Genomic DNA, 25,446 nt, shown 5'->3' on the forward strand with positions numbered 1-25,446 from the left:
CTTGCTACCAGTGTGGCACGATGTGTTGGAGCTGCTGCCAAGTTTTCTCCATTTGAAAACAAGATTTTTGATTGAATGGAGTAGGAATGTGAATTCACCACCGGTACTAATTTTTTTAGCCAATGAATGCAGGATCACAGTAACTAGTAATGAAGCATGGTCACCTAACATGCATGCAACCTAATACTTTGTTTTAAATCCATGGTCAGCAGTTTTTTTTAATATGATCATGGGGTGCGGGCATCGCTGGCAAGACCAGCATTTGTTTCCCATCCCTAATTGCCCTTGGTAAGGTGGTAGTCAGCTGCTGCCTTGAACTGCTGTAGTCCATTTGGTGTAAGTATTTTTTTTTAGAATTAGAATTAGAACATTACAGCGCAGTACAGGCCCTTCGGCCCTCGATGTTGCGCCGACCATCTGACCTACACTATTCCATTTTCATCTAAGTACACCCAGTGTTGTTCAGGAGGGAGTCCAGGATTCTGACTCAGCGACAGTGAAGGAACGTCGATATGGTTCCAAGTCAGGATGGTATGTGACTTGGAGGGAAACTTGCAGGTGATGGTGTTCCCATGCATTTGCTGCCCTTGTCCTTCCAGCTGGTAGAGGTCATGGGTTTGGAAGGTGCTGTCGAAGGAGCCTTGGTGAGTTGCTGCAGTGCATCTTGTAGATGGTATACACTGCTGCCACTGTGCTTCGGTGGTGGAGGGAGTGAATGTTTGTAGATGGGGTGCCACTCAAGCAGGCTGCTTTGTCCTGGATGGTGTTGAGCTTCTTGAATAGTGTTGGATTTGCACCCATCCAGGCAAGTGGAGAGTATTCAATCACACTCCTGACTTGTGCTTTGTGGACAGACATTGGGGAGTCAGGAGGTGACTTACTCGCTGCAGGATTCCCATCTTTGACCTACTCTTGTAGCCACAGTATTTATATGGCTGGTCCAGTTAAGTTTGAGGTTTTGGAGAATGCTAGATCTCTAGTAAACAGAGATTAAAAAGACAACCTGGCAATACCTGAAACCTGAAATAAAAACAAAATGTTGATCAGCATTTGTGAGGGACCAGTGTTTCAAAACCTGATGCAATATTTACCTGTATTTCTCTGTCACCTGACTGTCTTGGACAGTTATAACATTTTCCATTCTTAGTTCTAAAGTCTAAATGTGGTGTCCAGTTTGACTGTAAACAACAGGCGGAATGATTATATTAGCTTAGAATGTGGATCTACCTGAGTCCTTGGTGAATTTTTAGTTGTTGTATTCCAAGAATTGGTTTGAGATTTTGTTGTCATTGGAGTTTCATTGTTTGCAGAGCCCTGTTTTGAGGTATGGCGTTGGGAATTGTCATGCACACTAATGCTTTTTAAGCTGAATGTCCATATGGTACCTACCATGGTTGCTTGTTTCACCAAAGCAATGCTTTTCAAAGTTTGTGTATGTGGGTGGGTGCAGACTGTTAAGATATTCCATGCACAGATAATTTTTCTGCATCTCCTCTTTTGTTTTTCGTCCCCAACCCCTCCCAAATATCCTTAAGAACATTTTATTCTCTACTCTTGGGAAGTGGGCTAGGCTGGCATTTATTGCCCATTCCTAGTCCACCATAGAAGTTGGTGCTAAACCAGTTTCTTGAACTGCTGCTGTCCGTGTGGATTCTTTCTAGTTGTTTGCTGCAACTGAATGGCTTGCTAAGTCATTTCCAAGTGCAATTAAGAGTCAAATAACAGCATGATACAGTACAGAAGGAGGCTATTTGGCTCATTGTGCCTTTGCCAACTCTTGGGTAGAGCTATCCAATTACTTTCACAATCTGCACAACCCTCATCAACCCTCTCTGTTACTTTATCAAGGAATTTGTTCAAGTTAGTCCAACACAATTTGCCTTTTTCTGGGAACTTGACTTTTGTTCTTAAACCAGCGTGTTCCAGGTCTGGTTTGTGGATAAGATGTATTCTTGCTGACTGATTGTTGTCTCATTCAGTCAACCACATTGGTGTGGAACTGGAGTCACATTTGGTTAGACCAGTTAAGGAAGGCAGATTTCCTTCCCTAAACTACATAAGTGAGCCAGTTACAGTTTTTCGGCAATCTGACCACTTCATGATCACTTTTCCAGATTTTAAAAACTGAATTCAAATTTTCAAATGGGCACTGTGAGTTTAGAACCCAATGTTATCTGGATTATAAATCTAGGTCTCTGAGTTACTAGTCCAGTGACATAACCACTGCACTACCGTACCTGCTATGTTGAACAGAAATCTCAAGTTTCTTCTACTTTGTGGTGATGAAATTCTAAATGTTCAGCTATGTTGTAGCTTGATTTACAGGCCTGTTGTGTTAGGCCCCATCCAGAAGGGAGATGCTCTTATCTTAGCCTTTTTCTGACAACTTGACTTCTGATTTTAAACGAAGATGTTTCAGGCCAAGTTTGTGGACGAGGTGTATTCTTGCAGGAAGACATTTTCTCGTGTTCAGCATTCTGATGCTTCAGGTCCTTATTTTCATTCCAGGTTTCAACCCCATGGAGACAAAAATCCGAACTCCCGATGGCAAAGTGTGGCGTGAGGATGAATTGCACAATATCAGCAAAGACCTGTACCGGGACTTCACACTCCAGTTAGCGGGTAGGAAATACTATCTTTGCTTAGGAATATAGGAACCCCTCAATTCTGCTCTGTCATTCAATCAGATCATGACTGATCTGCATCTCAACTCCAATTGCCTGCCTTTGCTCCAAATTCCTTGATTTCGGTCTTGGTAGCTCTAATTGACTCCCAGCATCCACAACCTTTTTGGGGGAGAGGTGGAGAGAGAGAGAGTGTGTTCCAGATTTCCACTTGCCTTTGTGTTCTTCCCCATATCACTTCTAAATGGTCTATTTCTAATGTTAGAATTCTGAGCAGTGGTGAAAAGGGGGTATCCCGATGGTTGATGTGCTGTGAGTTGAGTCTGTTCAATTCTCAATGCACATTTAGATGATGGCCCATGCATTCTTTGACCATTATGGTTTTTGAATGAAATGACTGGTTTCTGAGTGAGCTCGAATCCCCTCCCTCTTCAAACCAAAGGAAGGGTGTTGAAAACATAGACCAGAATAGGTGATGCAGTCTTTTTAAGGTGCATTGGTGGGGTAGAGTCGAGCTTAGCACAGACATAGATCACAAATGTGGGTAAGGTTTTGCATTCTGTCACATTAATAAATAAACAGAAGAGACCTAAACAAAAGGAGGTTTAACTAAATCCAGTTGTATAGCTGCTGGAATGGATTAGCTTTCACTGCTTTTGGTTATCTTAAGATGGTTCAGCTGATCAGGAAAATACTGAAGCTGGAGATTATTTGGTTAACATGCAGAATAAATTGATTCAGTTTGGGCTCCTGTAGGTGTTTCTGTGCCTGACCCCTGAATGCAACAGCAACTTGCATTTATGTTGTGCCTTTCATGTAGTGAAACATCCAAGGCACTTCACTGGCACATGATCAGACAGAATTTGACAAAACCACGTAAGGCAATATTGGAGCAGGTTGGTCAGGGAGGAAGGTTTTAAGGAGCGTCTTAGAGGAGAGAGATGCAGAGAGGTTTAAGGATGGAATTGCAGAACTTGGGCCCAAAGCAACTGAAGCCATGACAGCCAATTGGGAGGGGTGGGGGGGCGCAAAGCAAATGGGCAATTGGCAAGAGACCAGAATTGAAGGAGCACAGATTTCGAGGAGGATTATAAAGCTGAGGAGGTTAGGGTGGAAGGTAGAAATGAAGGGCCAGGAGAGCAGGAACAGCTTTACCAACTCCAGCTGGTGTGCCAATTTCTAAGGTTCTGTGCTCCAGTGAGGTTGGGTGACAGAGATTTTTGACACCAGAAAGAGAACTGGGATCCACTGTCTGTTCTCTTTTGTTTATATTTCTTTTTGTGTTCTGTGGCAGGGATCACTTTTCATTAGATTAAGTTAACCTTTGGGCAAGATTGTAGACCTTGATTGCCAGGAAGTTTATGGCAAGCAGGTTGACTTGGAGAAGTATCCAAGATTCACAGGTGTACTTGTCAAGTCAGTGTCCTAAATGTACCCAGTTCTTAGATGTTTTTTTTGCAAGGAGTGCCATGGTTACATTTACTGTCTTACAAAGAACAAAGAAAATTACAGCACAGGAACAGGCCCTTCGACCCTCCAAGCCTGCGCCGATCCAGATCCTCTATCTAAACATTTCGCCTATTTTCTAAGGGTCTGTATCTCTTTGCTTCCTGCCCATTCATGTATCTGTCTAGATACATCTTAAAAGACGCTATCGTGCCCGCGTCTACCACCTCCGCTGGCAATGCGTTCCAGGCACCCACCACCCTCTGCGTAAAGAACTTTCCACGCATATCCCCCCTAAACTTTTCCCCTCTCACTTTGAACTCGTGACCCCTAGTATTTGAATCCCCGACTCTGGGAAAAAGCTTCTTGCTATCCACCCTGTCTATACCTCTCATATTGTCTTGTTTATGCAACTCTTAACTGTGCTTCTTGTTAGATTTTGTGTTTGCACTTATAATAGTTTTTGATAAATAGAATCAACAGCAGAAGGCCAGCAGTATCTATAAGGACTGTGATCTTTTGTACATCATTGAACTTTCCATATCACTCTGGATCCCTGTGTTATCATGTGAAGTGTGAGTCTGTACTGCTGTCAGTCCTGTGGAGACCAGTCTGTCTACTTCTGTTATCATTACTGCCCAGGGCTGTTCCTGTTAGAGACACTGACTGTCACAACTGAACTTTCTTAGGATAGAAAGGAGGAAATGGAGAGTAGGAGTTGAGGGCAGTTTGAGTGAGTTCAGAGTGATTGGAAGAAGGTAGTGGTGCCCCACCGGATTCAATTCTGGGGCCACTTTTGTTTACTGAATCTGTCAGTGACTTGGATATAGACCTAGAGAGAGTGGTGTCGGAACTTGTGGATTATATCAAAATAAGATGTGTAGTTCATTCTTTATAAAATGCTTGGATAAACTGGATCTAAGCAAACATTTCTGTCATGTAGAGAATTGAAGCACAGAAGGTCACATTTATAAATTAAGGACAAAAAAACGATGGGGAAATTTGCAGAGACCATAACCGAGGGAAAAAATTAATTTCACGTGGAAGAGCATGGGTTAATAAATGGCAGCCAACATGGATTTGTAAGTATGCTGTATTGATCCCCAGGGATCGATGTTAGGACACTGATCTTTTTGATACATATTAATGATCTGGACTTAGAAATTGTGGCCCCTAAACTTAAATTTGTAGATGACACAAAACTTGGAAATGTGAGATTCAGAGGATAGTAACAGACATCAAAAGAACATAAAAAGACCGATGAAATATGCAGATACAAGGCAGATAATATTTACTGCAGAGAAGTGGGAAGTGATTCATTTTGATTGGTAGAATAAGGAGGGGCAATATGAAATAAATAGTACAATTTTAAAGATAGTGCAAGACCAGAGAAACCTATGAGTGTATAGAAATGTTTAAAGGTGTTAGGAGAAGTTGAGAAAGATGTTAAAGCATATGGGATCCTTAGCTTTATTAAAAGAAGAATTGTATGCAAAAGTAAAGAAATTTGTTGAACCTTTATGAAATGGCGGTTAGGCCTGAGCTGGCATATTGTGTTCAGTTCTGGGCCCCATACTTCAGGAAGGATGTCAAGACCTTAAAGAGGGTGCAGAGAGTGGTACCAGGGATGAGGGACTCTTGAGTTATGTGGGAGACTGGACAAACTGGGATTGCTCTCCGAGGACAGCGGGTTAAGGGAGATATAATACAGGTATTCAAAATTATGAGGGATTTTGATAGAATAAATAAGGAGAAACCGTTTCCAGTGGCAGTATGGTCAGTAATTAGGACACAGATTTTAGATAATTGTCTTACTTAATTATACTTGGAAAGAAAAAAAATCCAGGGTTATGGGGAAGCAGCAGAGGAGTGGGACGAATTGGATAGCTCTGCCAAAGAGCCCATACAGGGGCTGAATGCCTCTGATTCTATAAGAAGGAAATGGGAGAGGAACTTTATTTTTGTTAAGTGCGGTAACATTGTGGAACAGATTACTGGCATGGGTGGCAAAACAAATCTTAATGCTCCTTAACTAGGAACTAGACAAGTTCTTGTCTACAAACAGGTTTCGGGGTTATTAGAAATGAACCAGGAGAATACTGTGGATAGATGAGCTAGTTCAGAGTTGTCCAATACACTCACCACTTGCCACATGAACCAGATAGAGACATGTGGCAAGATGATGCTGTTTGTTTTTAGAGCCACAGAATACTGAGTTGTGTTAAAGTTGCAGCAGTGGGTATGAGTATGGGTGTCACTATTTATTGTCTGTCCCTAATTGAACGAGGAAGAATCATGCTGTTGGATAGGAGTTGTATGTCGGTCAGACGGCCGCTATGTTTCTCAGAATATAGTTCATATGTTGGGTTTCTAGTGACCTGAAGCTGAAGGGCCATTTGCCCAATGAAACAAGAAAAATAGTCCGTCGTTCGTTGCCTACTGTGTTCCTGTTCTCTCTGGGTGCCTCTAATAACTATGCATTTAGATCTGCAGGACTGCTCTGTGAAGTGCTGTGAAAGCAGGGCTGGCCTTTGGAAGGACAGCAGTCCAATTGTTCTGAATTTTCTTGGGGAATCTAGTGGCACAGGTTGCTAACTGACTAACTTGGTTTTGTTTAGCTGGTAGTTGGCGGTTTTCACAAAACAGTTAAGGTGTGTGAATGATGAACAGGGTGCTTGGCTGCCAATAAGAGTTGAAATGTGCAATTTTCACAAGCTGGGGAGATGCAACTACATCCAAATGTGTTCAGCCTTCAGCATAATAGATCTGTTGAAATGAGTGGTTGAAAGGAATAGGGCACAATTGGCATAAAGGAGTGATTACAGGAGGTAGGCCATGTGCAAAGGTCAATTAAATGTCCGGACACTGGGTTTGGAAATGGCAGGCGACAGAGCATTCACCTCCCTGAGTCTCCGAAGATATAAATTCTGATAAAATAGAGACCGTTTACTCTTGAAGAAATTTGTTCTTTTGAAATAAACTAGAGCACGCTGTCAGAAACAGAACACTTAGTTAACAGATTGTCACCACCCTTTGACAGTGTATACAGCAGTCTTGCTTTGCAGAACAGTTGGATTGCAAAACCCTTTTGAAGCTGTTCTCCTGCTGCTGACGGTGATCATATCTATATCGGTCCTGATTGCTGATGGTTTAAAACCACAAAGCTATTTTCAAAAGATTGTACATCTGTTTTATTAATATTGCATATATTTTGTATCATGTGGTGAATATTATGATCTGATTGCCGCAAGTTTGGCGAGCATCGAAATCCTATTGGGCAACACTGAGCTAGATGGACTAAATGTCGTCTCCTGGCTCAAACTGTGACTCTGTTACTAAAACCAAAGGAAGCTGAAATGGGATATTAAGATGGGAGGGGAAAAGCTAGAAAGTAGCAGCTGGAATTCAATCTCTGTAATTGAGGCAATGCATTTTGTTCAGAAAATACTAATTACAATCTAAGGGGAAGTAGACTTGCTGTTAGGAGCAGAGGGATTTGTAGGGACAGGTTCACAGGGCATGAAAGGCAAGCACCTAGGTTTTATCATGAGGTATAGAATATAAAAACCAAGAGGTAATGATCAGCTGATGTAAAACCTTAGTTCGAGTAGTGTGTGCAGTATTAGACTCCACACATGCGGAACTATAATGAGGCTTTAGAGAGGATCTAATGCAGATTCACTAGGATGCTGCCTAGTGTGAAGAAAGACAAAGAAAGACGTAAAATCGCAGATTGTGGGATCATATGATTGACGTGTTTAAAATTATGAAAGGATGGGACAGGATGGATCAATTCAGACTGTTTTCAGTAGTTGAGTCAAGAATGAGGAGCCACAGATATAAAATGAAATTAGGCTTAGAATAGAGGGCAGGAGAAATGTCTTCACACACAGCTACAAGGCTGTGGAATTCACTTCCAGCATTTGTGGTTGAGGCAGAAACAATGTCAACATTCAAGATTAGATTGGAGAGGTGGATGAAGGGAAATGGTTTGGAGGGGTATGGGAATGGCGGGGGGAGGGATAAATGTGATCAGGATTATTTGCACATTTGGAGAGTAAATGCTAACAGAGACTGGTGGGGACGAATGACCTGTCAACATGTTTTAACTTTATGTATTTCAGTGAACTTGATTTCCTGTTCACCTGATATCTGTGAGTGTGCGGTTTCCAGCAGGTATCAAAGGGATTCCAGATGATTGTACATTGAGGTTAGGTAGGGAATAAAACAGAGGTCAGTTAGTTGTGGCCCTGGCTGAGATCCAATAACTCTGTGTAGACATGGAACCTGCAGGTCTGTACAGCTCAGAGCAACACTCTGTGGTGCTGTTACACAATCAGCTGTTTGGGGACCTTTTACTTGTTACGAATTCTGTGCTTTGTACCTTGACGGTGTAAATTGAACGTAGGGCAGTCCAGTCTCTTCCTTTTAAAGGTGATTGTTTACATCTCCTGTGGGCCCGCTGCCAATTTTTGGAGGTGCTAATCCTGTTGTAATATTGTATCAGAGAACTTGCTCTTCAGGCTGTGACTGCAGTGTTCTTGTGTGGTTTTATTTGTGGCTTGGTGTACAGTGAATATGCAAATAAGCATTAGTTGTGTAGTATATGGAATTTAGTGATCAGTTTAGTGCTCTATTGCAAAAGCTATAATATCTACCACTTGATCTGTCATTACCTGGTTACTTTATTTGTGTAGACAGTGTCCTGCTACCTTAGACAAATGGAGGAATGGTTAAATAACTTGAAACCATTTAATGAAAGGAGAAATCCTTTACGTTAAGCCACATACCTGTAATGCAACTTTTGAGAATGTTGCTATGTATAGTAAAACCCCAGAAATTAGCTTTTATTCTTCTGGTCCCTGTGGGCACTTCAGTTGGTGATGTATACATTTTGTATTTCCCCAGTTCCGGTCTTTTGGTCTTCCCCAGATGAACTCCTAGTACTCTTCTAATGTAGCTTTGTGACTGGTCTCCAGTCAGTGCATCAGAGCCTGGGGACCCGCACTATTTCCCGCTCCCTTGCAAGGAAGCACTTGCTCGCCACGGAATAGCTAAAATCTAGAAGTCAGCCTGCGGTGAATCATGATACACCACTGTAGCATGCAGTACACTGATGACTTTTTGCAACCAGCTGGCCTTGGTGTCTCTCTGGGCAATGGAGGGAAATGTTTTGGAATCCTGCTCCTGATAGTTATTCCCAATCACTATTCTCCTGCTGGACATTGTTTGAAAATAAGATTGGACTTGTGATGTTTCCCAGCCCAAAGTGAAGTAACCTGTTGACATTAATAAAAAAGCAAATTACTGTGCGTGCTAGAAATCTGAAATAAAATCAGAAAATGCTGGAAATACTCAGCAGATCAGGCAGTATCTGTAGAGAGAAACAGTTAAGAGTTTCAAGTGACCTGTATATTTCCGGTATTTTCTGTTATTATCCTGTTGATATTCATCCCCCAAGCTCATAGAAGAATAGTTGGTTGGGAAAGCACTGCAAGGCTAATGGTGCCATGGAACTGTGCCCCAGTAAGAATCTGCCTCTTCAGGGTGTGCAGGAGGACAGACTTCTTTCAGAATCAGTACAATATGACTTTGCTGTTCCCTTTCTGCACAGTAGCTGTTCCATTTTTGTACACTCTTGAAGCTTGTTTGCTGACACATATACGCTTTAAAAGCAGTTCTTCATTAATGGGGTCAGGACAATTAAATCATCTACAGATGATTTTCATTGGAAAGAAGATTGGGCAAAACTGTTCCTAGAGTTTGAAAGTTACACGTACAATAGTGCTTCCTATTCCTGAGTGGTCCAATTCTGTTTCTCATAGGGGTATTTATTCAACCATTATTAAAATCTGGTACTTTGTATCATGGCTGTTCACAGGTTACTGTTTTGTGATGCATTTTGAAAAATCTTAATTGGTGGGCAAACTTTCAGATCGGGGCATCAATTTTTGTCGGTCACTGGGCTCCTCTTTTATTCAGAGACCAAAACAAGAGAGTGGGACTAGTTCCCCATGGCTACAAAACTCAAAACAGCCAGCTCCCGATCCTTACAAGTGGGGTTATGGATGTGTATATTTTTGGAGCTGGACCTGTGGAGCACAGCTGGTGGAAGGAGGTGTGTGGTGGTCTCTGGTAACTCACTCGCATGGTGAGAAAGTGTCTTTTAAACGATTCAAGAAAACTCATGTTCCTCTGGGCCAACCAATTTTTCTTCTTTGGGCACAGTGGTACTGAAATAAACTATTGATCCTAAAATTACTCACATATTTAACCCTAAACTGCATCAAACACCTAAAACACTTGTGTCAAAATATTTTTTTTAAATGTAGACTTTACCAGTTTACTTGATTATTCCTTCTGCTTGATTCCTCTATCTTTATATTTCAGCTTTCACTTCACTCTTACCCATTCCAGCTCCTTCACAGTTTTGTTTCTTTTTGCTTCCTACTGCCTCCCTGCTTCCATTCTTTTTGAAAGCAACTTTTTTTAAGCAAAGTCAATTTTTATTAATTTGCTGATCTGATGTCTGTTAGCGATATAGCAAGTGCAGATCTGGAGCATTGCTTCAAACTACACTGCACCAGTGGGGCAACTGGATGCAGCTTGAAGCTGGCAAACTAAAATAGAATCTTCACAAAAGGATCAACTAATGCCATGGATTTGTGGGTATTCTAATGGAGGCACAAATCTAGGAGATTGGAGACTTCCTCGCGGATGAGCTAAGATAGGCTTTTTTCATCTGAGATTGAGTTTGGATTGTACAAATTGAGGTATAACTGGGTTCAGCTTTGACTAGAAGATTGTGCTAGATAGGACGTAATGTACTTGTGGGTTAAGTACTCCATTTAAGCTCAGCAGAATTTGTGCCATTTATTTTAAAACGTTACCATTACTGCTTTGCGATTTTCTGTAAGGACTGTGAGATTTGCAGTAAGGGTTGGACATGTTGGTAGCTGTAAGTGGATCCTACAACTTAACTAATCTTCTAGTCCAGTTATACTGCAAATAAGCCATGGGCTCGCAACATAAAAAGTCAGTGGTTGTCATTTAGATTTGGTGGCCGCTCCTGTTAGCGGGGGAAGCGATGTCTTAGAGGGAGATTGTTGTTAAGAATGGGTGGATTGGCTTCCTATCATCAGGCTGGTTTGAAGTTGCACCCCTACTGTTTGCAGTGGAGCTGCTCTGGAGTCAGAGGGATGTTGCCTGTAATTTCATGTCACTGGAAGCAACCAGCAGAGAGGGAGTCCCCACTGCTGTACAGCAAATAGCTTGAAATCATTTATGGAAGAATAATGCAAGACCACAATTTTAATAGTCTGTAAATACTAGACTTAGTGTCTCCTTTAAACTGTTCTACTAACTCTTCACTTTTCAACATTTTATTTTACACTCAGTGTACACTTTGTACATTCTTCCTTCCTCATGTAGCTTTCCTCAGAGTCTTGAGGGGGAGGCTAAATATAACTTTATCCAAACTGGTGCTAAACATAGGAATGCACAGATGGGCACATGGAATTAGACCACGGCTTTGAGAATGAAAGTGGGTCAAGGAAAGGAATGTTTGCAGCAGTTTCTGTGCTAATTTCACACTCTTTCTGCAGTTATTAATATAGTTCACAAAAACAGAAAATGCCGGAAGCACTCAGCAGGTCAGGCATCATATGTGGAGAGAAAAACAGTTAACATTTCAGCCAGATGACCTTTCATCAGAGGTTCTGATGAAAGGTCATCAATCTGAAACTTGAACTCTTGTTTTTCTCTCCATAAATGCAGCCTGACCTGCTGAGTGTTTCCATCATTTTCTGTTTGAGTTCCAGCATCTGCAGTATTTTGCTTTTGTATTATATAGTTCGCATTGAAGCTATAAAGACTCAAAGCATCACTCCAGAAGGACTAGCCTCGTCGGGTCTCAATTAAGGCAGTAGAGCTACAGTATTAGCGGGGCCATTCTTTACCAAAAATTGGGCTGTGATGGCTTAACATGTTTACATAGCCGAACAAACCAGACCTTGGTTTGATCCTTGATTTGTGCTGAGTTAACCGGGGTGGTCTGGGGAGGGGGTGTCAAACGTCCTTGCTGTCCCTGGGCTAATCAGGAGAAAATTAGCTAGGGTTCTCGCTGATTGCTATCTAATGGGAAGTTTCTACATATGAACTTCTAGTGAGGAGATGATTATGATGTTCCCCATGGTTGAATGGTCTGCTCACTCTGGGAACCAGAGGATGATTAGCACCTGTGCAGTTGTACACCAGTTGAGTTGATAGCTTTGAGTGGAGGGTGGAGTACAGTAATAAAGAAGTCCTAATAAATTTGTACAGAGCTTTGGTGAGACCACATCTGGAATACTGTGTGCAGTTTTGGTCTCTGCATTTAAGGAAGGATCTACTTGCACTGCCGGCGGTGCAGCGAAGATTTACTAAATCGGTCCCTGGGGTGAGGGGGTTGTCCTGTGATGAGAGGCTGAGTAAATTGGGCCTATATTACCTGGGGTTTAGAAGCATGAGAGACAATCTAGTTGAGACTTACCAGATTCTGAAAGGGCTTGATAGGGTAGAAGCTGAGAGATTGTTCCCACTGGTTAGGGAATCGAGAACACGGGGATAATAAAAACAAGAAAGGCTGGAAATACTCAGCAGGTCTGGCAGCATCTGTGGAGAGAGAAGCAGAGTTAATGTTTCAGGTCAGTGATTCTTCTTCAGAACCCGGGGACACAGTCTCAGGATAAAGGGTCAATCATCCAGGACTGAGATGAGGAGAAATTACCTCATGCAAAGGGTTGTGAATCTTTGGAATTCTCTACCTCAGAGGATTGTGAATGCTCCATCATTGAATACATTTAAGGCTGGGATAGATAGATTTTTGGTCTCGCAGGAAATCAAGGTATATGGGGAGCGGGCAGGAAAGTGAAATTAAAGCCCAAGATCAGCCATGATATTGAATGGCGGAGCAGGCTCGTTGGGCCATATGGCCTACTTCTCCTATTTCCTGTGTTCTTGTGGGAAAGGGGGGGTGAGAGAGAATTAGCAAGTATGAAATTTGCCCTCCCCCATCCCCCAGCAAACTCACCAGCCAGTCAGCCCGATGGCCTTTTTATGCTGTATATTAGTTTATGGTGCCAGATCATCCTGTTTACACTGGGCTACATTTGGCAATGAAAAGCCAGATGTATTGAAAGCAGCTGCACATGTTGCACATGCATTCCTGTCCTGTATGGGCTTGGGAGGTTAGACTTCCATGGCCGGACACTTGATGACGGACCCAATGGTAACTGCAGCAGCCCAGAGCTATCTTAGCTTTACAGTAGTAACAGTTTTAATCAGGCACCGAGCAAAACAGCCTGTTGTAGGTTTTGGTGCCTTCAGGAAGAGCGTTGAGTGTTTTACGCAAACTACTTAGGGAGTGCTTTGGCTGTTGCATCTAATCATGTAATGTAAAGGAGTACACAGACATTTTTTTAACAAATCTTCTGAGATTTGTTGCTTATGCATATATGAGGTTGAAGTGGTCTGCATGGAGCCTGTACAAGCTGCCCATATTTGGGAATAGCAAGAATTCAGCATCGACAATTACAAGGAACCAGTTACGCCCCTTTTATCACTAGTCCATTGTAAGCATACTGTTGGCTGTTACATAGAATAGTAAAGCAGAGAAGGTGGCCATTTAGCCCATTGAGTCTATACCAGCTCTTTTGAGGAGCAGTGCAGTTACTTTCTCCCTCGCTTTTTCCCATATTCCTCCAATTTTTTTCTCCAAATATTTATCTAATTTCTTTTTGAAGACTACTATTGAATTGGTATCCAATACCCTATTAGGCAACACTTTCCAAATCCTAACCATTTGTTGTGTAAAATTTTTCCTTAGGTTACTTCTGGTTCTTTTGCCAATCACCTTAAATCTGTGCCCTTTGGTTATTGATACTTCGGCCATTAGAAGCAGTTTCTCTTTATTTACTCTGTCTAAACTGTTCACAATTTTGAATCGCTCTATCAAATCTCCTCTTAGCCTCTCTACTTGGAGAACAACCTCAGCTTCTCCACTTTATCTGCTTAACTGTAGTCCTTCATCACTGTAACTATTTTTAGTTTAGAGATACAGCACTGAAACAGGCCCTTCGGCCCACCGAGTCTGTGCCGACCATCAACCACCCATTTATACTAATCCTACACTAATCCCATATTCCTACCAAACATCCCCACCTCTCCCTATATTTCCCTACCACCTACCTATACTAGTGGCAATTTATAATGGCCAATTTACCTACCAACCTGCAAGTCTTTTGGCTTGTGGCACCCGGAGAAAACCCATGCAGACACAGGGAGAACTTGCAAACTCCTCACAGGCAGTACCCAGAATTGAACCCGGGTCGCTGGAGCTGTGAGGCTGCAGTGCTAACCACTGCGCCACTGTGCCGCCCACACTGGTAAACCTCTTCTGTACTCTCTCCAAAGCCTTCATGGGCTAATAATTGATCTAGATTGTAAAAGATGCTTTAAAACAATTATTGATCTTATCAAATTGTAAAGCGTAATTTGTACTTGTGTACCAATTATGCAGCTTACTTGCAATAAGTTCTGGTTAAATGAAATTTGCCACATGTACCTACAGTAGTGAACTTTTGTTTTATTTTCTACTATTGACAGAGAGCAGTAAGGTGAAGGAAGCTGCATGTGAAAAAACCAAAGAGAAGAGAATCACTAAACCTGTGCGGAAAGTACAGAAAATAGCTCGATCGCCGAGCCCTGACACTAAACCAAGTGAGTGAACCAGGTTTTCTGTTTAAGGGCACTAACTAACTTTTGTGCTCTTTGTAGACCGTATATTCAGGTAAAATGCAAATTGTATTCTTCCGAGCGCTAAATTTATACAGAAACAAAATGGAACAGGTAATGTAGCACCATAGCCTTAACTTGCACAGATACTTGAGATCTTTTCAGAAACCAAAATAAAGCAGAACCCTTTAACGGAGTCCTTTAACTGAATCTTGTATTAGTTTAAATTGTGGAATTTTGCTTCAATACTGTGAAGTAACATGATTCCACTGAGTGAACTGAAAATGAAGGCAAAACCCTGTTATATTTTCCCCATCTTGAGCAGCCCCTGGTTACAGAACTGTAAATCTAGATTGATCAAAAGCACAATGGAGGGGGATGTTGATTATTGCGGAAAATAAAAGCTCATGGTGTCGAGGGTAACATATTGGCATGGTTAGAAGATTGGTTAACTAACAAGGAACAGAGTAGGCATAAGTGGGTCATTTTCTGGTTGGCAAGATGTAATGAGTGGTGTGCTGCAGTGATCAGTGCTGGGACCTCAACTTTTTACAATTTAGATAAATGATTTGGATGAAGGGACTGAAGGTATGGTTGCTAAACTTGCTGATGACACAAAGATAGGTAGGAAAGTAACTTGTGAGGAGGACATAAGGAGGCTACAAAGGGATATAGATAGATTAAGTGAGTAGGCAAAGATCTGGCAAATGGAGTATAATGTGGGAAAATGTGAAACTCCATTTTGGCAGGAAGAATAAAAAAGAAGCATTTATCTAAATGGTGAGAGATTGCAGACCTCTGAGATGCAGCGGGATCTGGGTGTCCTGGTGCATGAATCGCTAAAGGTTAGTATACAGGTTCAGCAAGTAATTTGGAAAGCGAATAGAATATTATCATTTATTATGAGGGGAATTGAATACAAAAGTCGGGAGGTTATGCTTCAGTTATACAGGGCATTGGTGAGACCACATCTGGAGTACTGTAAACAGTACTGGTCTCCTTATTTAAGGAAGGATGTAAATACGTTGGAAGCAGTTCAGAGAAAATGTATTAGATTAGTACCTGGAATGGACGGGTTGTCTTATGAAGAAAGGTTGGACAGGCTAGGTTTGTATCCGCTGGAGTTTAGCAGAATAAGAGGCCACTTGATTGAAAAATATAAGATCCTGAAGGGTCTTGACAGGGTGGATATGGAAGGATATTTCTCCTTGTGCGAGAATCTAGAACTAGGGGTTACTGTTTAAAACTAAGGGATTGCCCGTTTAAGTCAGAGATGAGACATTTTTTTCTCTGACGGTCTTTGGAACGCTCTTCCTCAAAAGGAAGTGGAAACTGAGTCTTTAAATATTTTAAGGCAGCGGTAGATAGATTCTTGATAAGGGGGTGAAAGGTTATCGGGGGTAGACGAGAATGTGGAGTTGAGGTTACCATCAGATCAGCCATGATCTTATTGATTGGCAGAGCAGGCTCGAGGGGCCTAATGGTCTACTCCTGCTCCTAATTCATATGTTCATGAGAATTGACAACCCAGGAACTGCAAATGTTGTACGAGCCAGCTTTTGATGGCCCACCCATAGCCATTAACGTTCATTGAAAGCTTCTGTTTTTTTGGACACCTGTCTGATCGGAATCGCCAAATAATATAAACATGATCCACTAGAGGTTCCTTAAATTGGTTTTCTATAGTTCGTAAGTTTTTGAGCAGTCAGGGTTTGTTTGGACGAAATGTCTGCTGCACTTTGATTATAACGACTTCAGATAGAATTGTGTATCTGCTCTCCTTCATACTTTCGATATATCGCACAAACCTCTGCCAGAAAGCACTTGACAGGCACTGCTTTAAATTTCACACTTCACTTGATTAAAATTCATCTGACAAGATATAATAAAGTATCTCTATGCACGATGCTGGAAGAAGCCTGCATTCTCACACATGATATGCAGTTCTTTGTTATTAAGCTCTTTTAAAGATGTGCAGTGGGTGCTGCAATTTTCTGAGTGATCCTTTGATATCTTTATCCTTTCAATGAAACGTTCTAGTGCTCTGAAATCTAGACATATGGCCTTTCAGGCAGTCTTGACTCTAGGACGCATGGTATATTAGCACCATAAGGCTCAAAAAAGCCACACTTCAACCAATACTCCATATGTTTGTCCAGCTCTGAGATAATTTGTAACCTTAAATTACTTCCACCACTATACAGTTGTCTAGTTCTGAGTCAAGTTTGGAACAACAAACTGTAATTCTATTTAGATTTTTTTTAGATTTAGAGATACAGCACTGAAACAGGCCCTTCGACCCACCGAGTCTGTGCCGACCATTAACCACCCATTTATACTAATCCTACACTAATTCCATATTCCTACCACATCCTCACCTGTTTCTATATTCCCTACCACCTACCTATACTAGGGGCAATTATATAATGGCCAATTTACCTATCAACCTGCAAGTCTTTTGGCTGTGGGAGGAAACCGGAGCACCCGGAGGAAACCCACGCAGACACAGGGAGAACTTGCAAACTCCACACAGGCAGTACCCAGAATTGAACCCGGGTCGCTGGAGCTGTGAGGCTGCGGTGCTAACCACTGCGCCACTGTGCCGCCACTATTTCTGGATGTTTGTTGTAGTTCAGGCAGTGTATGAAAATTCTGCTTACCTACCTGCGCGAATCACTGACATTAGCGACACAGCAGTTAATGTCAGTAAATTTAAGATTTTAATTTTGTGACTAATTGTGGCGGATAGCCACATCCATGTAGACACCTGATACATGCGCAGGCTGATTGTGATAGTATTTGAATGTTTTAGCACTGGAGATCCTGACAAGCAAATCCCTTTTTTTTGCGTATGTATTTTAAATTATCCAGCCAGTCTGAGTTGCAGTTGCAGCTTTATAAAATCATTTTATGGATTTCATCAGTTCACTTGTTGAGAATTGTTCCATTTTTAAACATGAAGTTCCTACCATTTTTGTGCATCCATTGTATTCCTTCCCTGAATGTTTCCAATCCATCGACCATTAACGTTGTCTAGACTTTTTTTTTTGAAAGAAGTTTATTCTCTGGACTGGGTGATATGGTGGGTTAGGCATCTCTGAGATCTGGGTCCAAATCCAACTCAGACTAATATGAAAGCTGCTTCCTGCTGACTGACTGTAAAAGTTCAATGGAAAATTAATTTGCGACAGTCTATATCCTGTTCCGAATGGGCATGGGTAGAAAAACTGTCCCTAATTCAGTAATTGGCCATGAGGGCTGGGGTGGGAAATGAAGAATGTCACACTGATGCGATAGATATGGGCTGTTGTTCGGTTGGACTGCAACACATTAAGTAAAGCAGAAGGATCGCTATAAATTGGTTACCTGCTATACCTATCCCTGGCTGCATGGTGCTAACACTTGTTCCCTACAATTGAGAGTATACCATTTCTCCAGAGCTGACATCTTAAAAAAAAAAGTGCTTTAGAGAAAGTTCCTTATTCTGATCCCACTTGTCTAAATTAAAGTATTGATGAATGTTTTTTGGGGAATTGTGTTCAGATGAGGCTTTAGGTCATAAGATTCTGCCAGCAGCTTGGCCTTTCACAATATAGTTGTGTAACTGATCGGTGGGTGCTGGGGATGGTGGTCCAGAGAGGTGGGTGGTGACGAGGGCGGCCCTGAGTGTAGGGTAGGGTGGCCCTGGCAGGTTGGTGGTGCAGAGGGTGGCCCTAGTAGGAATGTACAGGACCAGAATTGATGACTTCACTCCATCTTGCTAGCCTCTTTGATCTCTGGTGACTTGGCCATCTGAGTATAGCTGCCATTGGGAGCGCACTGCATGGAAAATTCAGTTTCAACTTGAGTCCTAATTCTGAGCTTTTCAGAGCATTGAGGCGGCAACATACTACAGCACCTCTGCCTGCGCAGCATTATGTATTTTTTTTTCAAACTAAGACTACTGTGTACTTGTTAAAAGTGTGGTGCAGCTGCTCTCTGGGAGCTACCCCGATTCCTGTGTTTGTTCCTTCCCTGTAGCACAAGGCCTCTTAAAGTAACCTCTCTGTCAAACCTGCTTGGTGTGCATTCTGTATGCTAAATATAGCAAAAGAGCTGCAGCAGTGAGCCGAGGTCTTCTGATGCCTTCTCTTTGTGCAGAGGCTGGGGGGGGGAGGGGATTTGCTGCACTGTCTGACACTGGTTATAGATGGCTCATCAGCAATTCCTATAAATAGCTGCACAGCTGAAAGAAAGCAAGCAGCAGGCTTTTCTTGCTCTTGGGCTGAGCTTTGGGGATCATTTTCTTAAGCAATTCATGGTACATTCATTCATTGATAACTAGGTCATTCTCCTGCGAATTATATGCACATTGCTGACTAGCTGATTATCTACTGTGATCATCCGATTTCACACGCATTAGGGTATTGCTTTACAGACACCTCCGACCCATCCCATCTAATTATTTTTTTATTCATTCATGGAATGTGGGCGTCGCTGGCTAGGCGAGCATTTATTGTCCATTCCTAATTGCCCTTGAGAGGGTGGTGGTGAGCTGCCTTCTTGAACCACAGCAGTCCATGTGGGGTAGGTATACCTACTGTGCTGTTAGGAAGGAAGTTCCAGGATTTTGATCCAGCAACAGTGAAGGAACGGCGATATAGTTTCAAGTCAGGATGGTGTGTGACTTGGAGGGGTACTGGCAGGTGGTGGTGTTACCAAGCATTTGTTGCCCTTGTCATTCCAGGTGGTAGAGGTCGCAGGTTTGGAAGGTGCTGTCTAAGGAGCCTTGGTGCATTGCAGCAGTGCTTCTTGTAGATGGTACACACTACTGCACTGTGCATGGTGGTGGAGGGAGTAAGTATTTGTGGATGGTGTGCCAATCAAACGGGCTGCTTTGTCCTGGATGGTATCAAGCTTCTTGAGTGTTGTTGGAGCTGCACCCATGCGGGCAAGTGGAGAGTATTCCATCACATCCTGACTTGTGACTTGTAGATGGTGGACAGGCTTTGGGGAGACAGGAGATGAGTTACTTGCCACAGGATTCCCAGCCTCTCACCTGCTGTTGTAGTCACGGTTTTTGTATGGCTACTTCAGTTCAATCGTAACCCCCAGGATGTTGATGGTGAGGGATTCAGTGATCGCAATGCCATTGAATGTCGGGGAGATGATTAGATTCTCTTATTGGAGATGGTCATTGCCTGGCACTTGTGTGGCGTGAATGTTACTTGCCACTTATTAGCCCAAGCCTGGATGTTCACAGAATCACAGAATAATACAGTGCAGAAGAGACCCTTCAGCTCATCGAGTCTGCACCGATGCATTAAAGACACCTGATCTGTCTACCTAGTCCCATTTGCCAGCACTTGGCCCATAGCCTTGAATGTTATGACGTGCCAAGTGCTCATGCAGGTTCTTTTTAAAGTATGTGAGGCAACCCGCCTCTACCACCCTCCCAGGCAGTGCATTCCAGACCGTCACCACCCTCTGGGTAAAAAAGTTCTTCCTCAAATCCCCCTTAAACCTCCTGCCCCTCACCTTAAACTTGTGTCCCCTCGTAACTGACCCTTCAACTAAGGGGAACAGCTGCTCCCTATCCATCCTGTCCATGCCCATCATAATCTTGTACACCTCGATCAGGTCACCCCTCAGTCTTCTCTGCTCCAGTGAAAACAACCCAAGCCTATCCAGCCTCTCTTCATAGCTTAAATGTTCCATCCCAGGCAACATCCTGGTGAATCGCCTCTGATGCCCCTCCAGTGCAATCACATCCTTCCTATAATGTGGCGACCAGAATTGCACACAGTACTCCATCTGTGGCCTAAGCAAAGTTCTATAGAACTCCAACATGACCTCCCTGCTTTTGTAATCTATGCCTCGATTGATAAAGGCAAGTGTCCCATATGCCTTTTTCACCACCCTATTAACCTGCCCTTCTTCCTTCAGAGATCTATGGACAAACACACCAAGGTCCCTTAGTTCCTCGGAACATCCCAGTGTCGGGCCATTCATTGAATACCTCCATGTCACATTACTCCTTCCAAAGTGTATCACCTCACACTTTTCAGGGTTAAATTCCATCTGCCACCTTTCTGCCCATTTGACCATCCCGTCTATATCTTCCTGTAACCCAAGACACTCAACCTCACTGTTAACCACTCGGCCAATCTTTGTGTCATCCGCGAACTTACTGATCCTACCCCCCGCATAGTCATCTATGTCGTTTATATAAATGACAAACAATAGTGGTCCCAGCACAGATCCTTGTGGTACGCCACTGGACACTGGCTTCCAGTCACTAAAACAGCTGTCTGTCATCACTCTCCGTCTCCTACAGCTAAGCCAATTTTGAATCCACCTTATCAAGTTACCCGGTATCCCATATGCATTTGCTTTTTTGATGAGTCTCCCCTGTAGGACCTTGTCAAAGGCTTTGCTGAAATGCATGTAAACTACATCAACTGCACCACCTTCATCTACACACCTGGTCACATGCTGAAAAAATTCAATCAAATTTGTTAGGCATGACCTCCCTCTGACAAAGCCATGCTGACTATTCCTAATCAAATTTTGCCTCTCCAAGTGGAGATAGATTCTCTCCTTCAGAATTTTCTCCAATAGTTTCCCGACCACTGACGTGAGACTCACTGGTCTATAGTTCCCCGGCTTATCTCTACAACCTTTATTAAATAGTGGGACCACATTAGCTGTTCTCCAGTCCTCTGGCACCTCCCCCGTGGCCAGAGAGGAATTAAAAATTAGGGTCAGAGCCCCTGCAATCTCCACCCTCGCCTCCCGCAGCATTCTGGGATGCAAATCGTCCGGACCTGGAGATTTGTCTACTTTTAAGCCTGCCAAGACCTCCAATATCTTGTCACTCCCCATGACAATTTGCTCAAGAACCTCACAGTCACTCTCTCTGACTTCCATATCTACATCCTCATTCTCTTGGGTGAAGACAGATGTGAAGTATTCATTCAACACCCTACCAATGGACGGATATTGTCCAGGTCTTGTTGCATTTCTACACTGACCACTTCATTATCTGAGGAGTCGCAAATGGTCTTGAACATTGTACAATCATCAGAAAACATCCCCACTTCTGACCTTGTGATTGAAGGAAGGTCATTGATGAAGCAGCTGAAGATGGTTGGGCCTAGGACACTACACTGAGTAACTCTTGCAGTGATGTCCTGGAGCTGAGATGATTGACCTCCAACAACCACAACCATCTTCCTTTGCGCTAGGTACGTATCCAACCACCTGATTCCCATTGACTGCAATTTTGCTGGGGCTCCTTGATGCCATTCTCGTTCAAGGGAAGTCACTCTCAGCTCACCTCTGGAGTTCAGTTCTTTTGTCCATGTTTGAACCAAGGCTGTAATGAGAGCAGGAGCTGAGTTGCCCTGGCGGAATCCAAACTGAGCATCACTGAGCAGATCATTGCTGAGCAAGTGCCGCTTGATGGCACTGTTGATGACGCCTTCCATCACTTTACTGATGATTGACAGTAGACTGATGGGGTGGTAATTGGCTGGGTTGGATTTGTCTTGCTTCTTCACCTCAATGGACTTACCGCACTCCGTGGCTGCAGACACTCTGGACAGTGAAGACAGCAGGATCGGAGATTAAAGTATCGACAGCTGTGCTCTTCAGTTTCGTCCGGATCAATTTCGTTGAGAAAACAAAGAGCAGGTGTGGCTGGGGGAGGGCAGTGGGCCCAGATAACATAAACTAAACTAACTGTTAGCTTTTAGTTAGGGCTAAAATGAACTGATTTAAAGAGCCAGGGGAGTTTAAACAGTTTAAGAGGGTAGATTGGGGGGAGAAAACACTAGAAATGGGAGCAGATGGCCATGGATAGAGCACTGCACAAAGAACAGCCAGGCGCTGCGCAAACGACTACTGGCAACACCTATGCAGTCATATTCAGCTGGCCTCAGACACCGGAAACATCAGAGGAATGTATGATGGCATAAAGAGAGCTTTTGGGCCAACCATCAAGAAGATCGCCCCCCTCAAATCTAAATCAGGGGACATAATCACTGACCAACACAAACAAATGGACCGCTGGGTTGAGCACTACCTAGAACTGTACTCCAGGGAGAATGTTGTCACTGAAACTGCCCTCAATGCAGCCCAGCCTCTACCAGTCGTGGATGAGCTGGACATACAGCCAACCAAATCGGAACTCAGTGATGCCATTGATTCTCTAGCCAGCGGAAAGGCCCCTGGGAAGGACAGCATTACCCCTGAAATAATCAAGAGTGCCAAGCCTGCTATACTCTCAGCACTACATGAACTGCTATGCCTGTGCTGGGACGAGGGAGCAGTACCCCAGGACATGCGCGATGCCAATATCATCACCCTCTATAAAAACAAAGGTGACCGCGGTGACCGCAACAACTACCGTGGAATCTCCCTGCTCAGCATAGTGGGGAAAGTCTTTGCTCGAGTCGCTCTAAACAGGCTCCAGAAGCTGGCCGAGCGCGTCTACCCTGAGGCACAAGTGTGGCTTTCATGCAGAGAGATCGACCGTTGACATGCTGTTCTCCCTTCGTCAGATACAGGAGAAATGCCGTGAACAACAGATGCCCCACTACATTGCTTTCATTGATCTCACCAAAGCCTTTGACCTCGTCAGCAGACGTGGTCTCTTCAGACTACTAGAAAAGATTGGATGCCCACCAAAGCTACTAAGTATCATCACCTCATTCCATGACAATATGAAAGGCACAATTCAACATGGTGGCTCCTCATCAGAGCCCTTTCCTATCCTGAGTGGCGTGAAACAGGGCTGTGTTCTCGCACCCACACTTTTTGGGATTTTCTTCTCCCTGCTGCTTTCACACGCGTTCAAATCCTCTGAAGAAGGAATTTTCCTCCACACAAGATCAGGGGGCAGGTTGTTCAACCTTGCCCGTCTAAGAGCGAAGTCCAAAGTACGGAAAGTCCTCATCAGGGAACTCCTCTTTGCTGACTATGCTGCTTTAACATCTCACACTGAAGAGTGCCTGCAGAGTCTCATCGACAGGTTTGCGGCTGCCTGCAATGAATTTGGCCTAACTATCAGCCTCAAGAAAACGAACATCATGGAGCAGGACGTCAGAAATGCTCCATCCATCAATACTGGCGACCACGCTCTGGAAGTGGTTCAAGAGTTCACCTACCTAGGCTCAACTATCACCAGTAACCTGTCTCTCGATGCAGAAATCAACAAGCGCATGGGAAAGGCTTCCACTGCTATGTCCAGACTGGCCAAGAGAGTGTGGGAAAATGGCGCACTGACACGGAACACAAAAGTCCGAGTGTATCAGGCCTGTGTCCTCAGTACCTTGCTCTATGGCAGCGAGGCCTGGACAACGTATGTCAGCCAAGAGCGACGTCTCAATTCATTCCATCTTCGCTGCCTCCGGAGAATACTTGGCATCAGGTGGCAGGACCGTATCTCCAACGCAGAAGTCCTCGAGGCGGCCAACATCCCCAGCTTATACACACTACTGAGTCAGCGGCGCTTGAGATGGCTTGGCCATGTGAGCCGCATGGAAGATGGCAGGATCCCCAAAGACACATTGTACAGCGAGCTCGCCACTGGTATCAGACCCACCGGCCGTCCATGTCTCCGCTTTAAAGACGTCTGCAAACGCGACATGAAATCCTGTGACATTGATCACAAGTCGTGGGAGTCAGTTGCCAGCGTTCGCCAGAGCTGGCGGGCAGCCATAAAGACGGGGTTAAAGTGTGGCGAGTCGAAGAGACTTAGTAGTTGGCAGGAAAAAAGACAGGCGCAAGGGGAGAGCCAACTGTGTAACAGCCCTGACAAACAAATTTATCTGCAGCACCCGTGGAAGAGCCTGTCACTCTAGAATTGGCCTTTATAGCCACTCCAGGCGCTGCTTCACAAACCACTGACCACCTCCAGGCGCTTATCCATTGTCTCTCGAGATAAGGAGGCCAAAGAAGATGTGTACAGGGCATACTTGGGCAATTTTCCAAATTGCCGGGTAGATGCCAGTGTTGTAGCTGTACTGGAACAGCTTGGCTAGGGGCGCGGCAAGTTCTGGAGCACACGTCTTCAGTACTATTGCCGGAATATTGTCAGGGCCCATAGCCTTTGCAGTATCCAGTGCCTTCAGTCGTTTCTTGATGTCACGTGGAGTGAATCGAATTGGCTGAAGACTGGCATCTGGGATGTCAGGAGGAGGCTGAAATGGATCATCAACTCAGCACTTTTTGCTGAAGATTGTTGCAAATGCTTCAGTCTTATCTTTTGCACTGATGTGCTGGACTCCCCATCATTGAGGATGAGGATATTTGTGGAGCCACCTCCTCCAGTTAGTTGTTTAATTGTCCACCACGATTCATGACTGGATGTGGCAGGACTGCAGAACTTAGATCTGATCTGTTGATTGTGGGATCGCTTAGCTCTGTCTATCGCATGCTGCTTACGCTGTTTGGCACGCAAGTAGTTCTGGTTCTGGGTTGTAGTTTCACCAGGTTGACATCTCATTTTGAGGTATGCCTAGTGCTGCTCCTGTCATGCCCTCTTGCACTCTTCATTGAACCAGGGATGATCCCCCGCCTTGATGGTAATGGTAGAGTGGGGTATATGCCGGGCCATGAG

The 25,446-nt window shown here is 43.7% G+C and overlaps 1 protein-coding gene across 4 annotated transcripts in view; it reads left to right on the forward strand.

Annotated features, from left to right (window-relative positions):
* The window catches only part of cep350 (centrosomal protein 350), a 223,134-nt gene that overhangs the window by 57,188 nt on the left and 140,500 nt on the right, over nucleotides 1–25,446 (forward strand). For all 4 annotated transcript variants that reach the window (XM_068037945.1, XM_068037948.1, XM_068037946.1 and 1 more), the window contains exons 7-8: nucleotides 2,509–2,622; nucleotides 14,715–14,828. In XM_068037945.1, coding sequence (XP_067894046.1) covers nucleotides 2,509–2,622; nucleotides 14,715–14,828 — 228 coding nt within the window. The remainder of the gene's footprint in view (nucleotides 1–2,508; nucleotides 2,623–14,714; nucleotides 14,829–25,446) is intronic.

The sequence above is a fragment of the Heterodontus francisci genome, chromosome 8, assembly GCF_036365525.1.
Source record: "Heterodontus francisci isolate sHetFra1 chromosome 8, sHetFra1.hap1, whole genome shotgun sequence".
Classification (NCBI taxonomy): Eukaryota; Metazoa; Chordata; class Chondrichthyes; order Heterodontiformes; family Heterodontidae; genus Heterodontus; species Heterodontus francisci.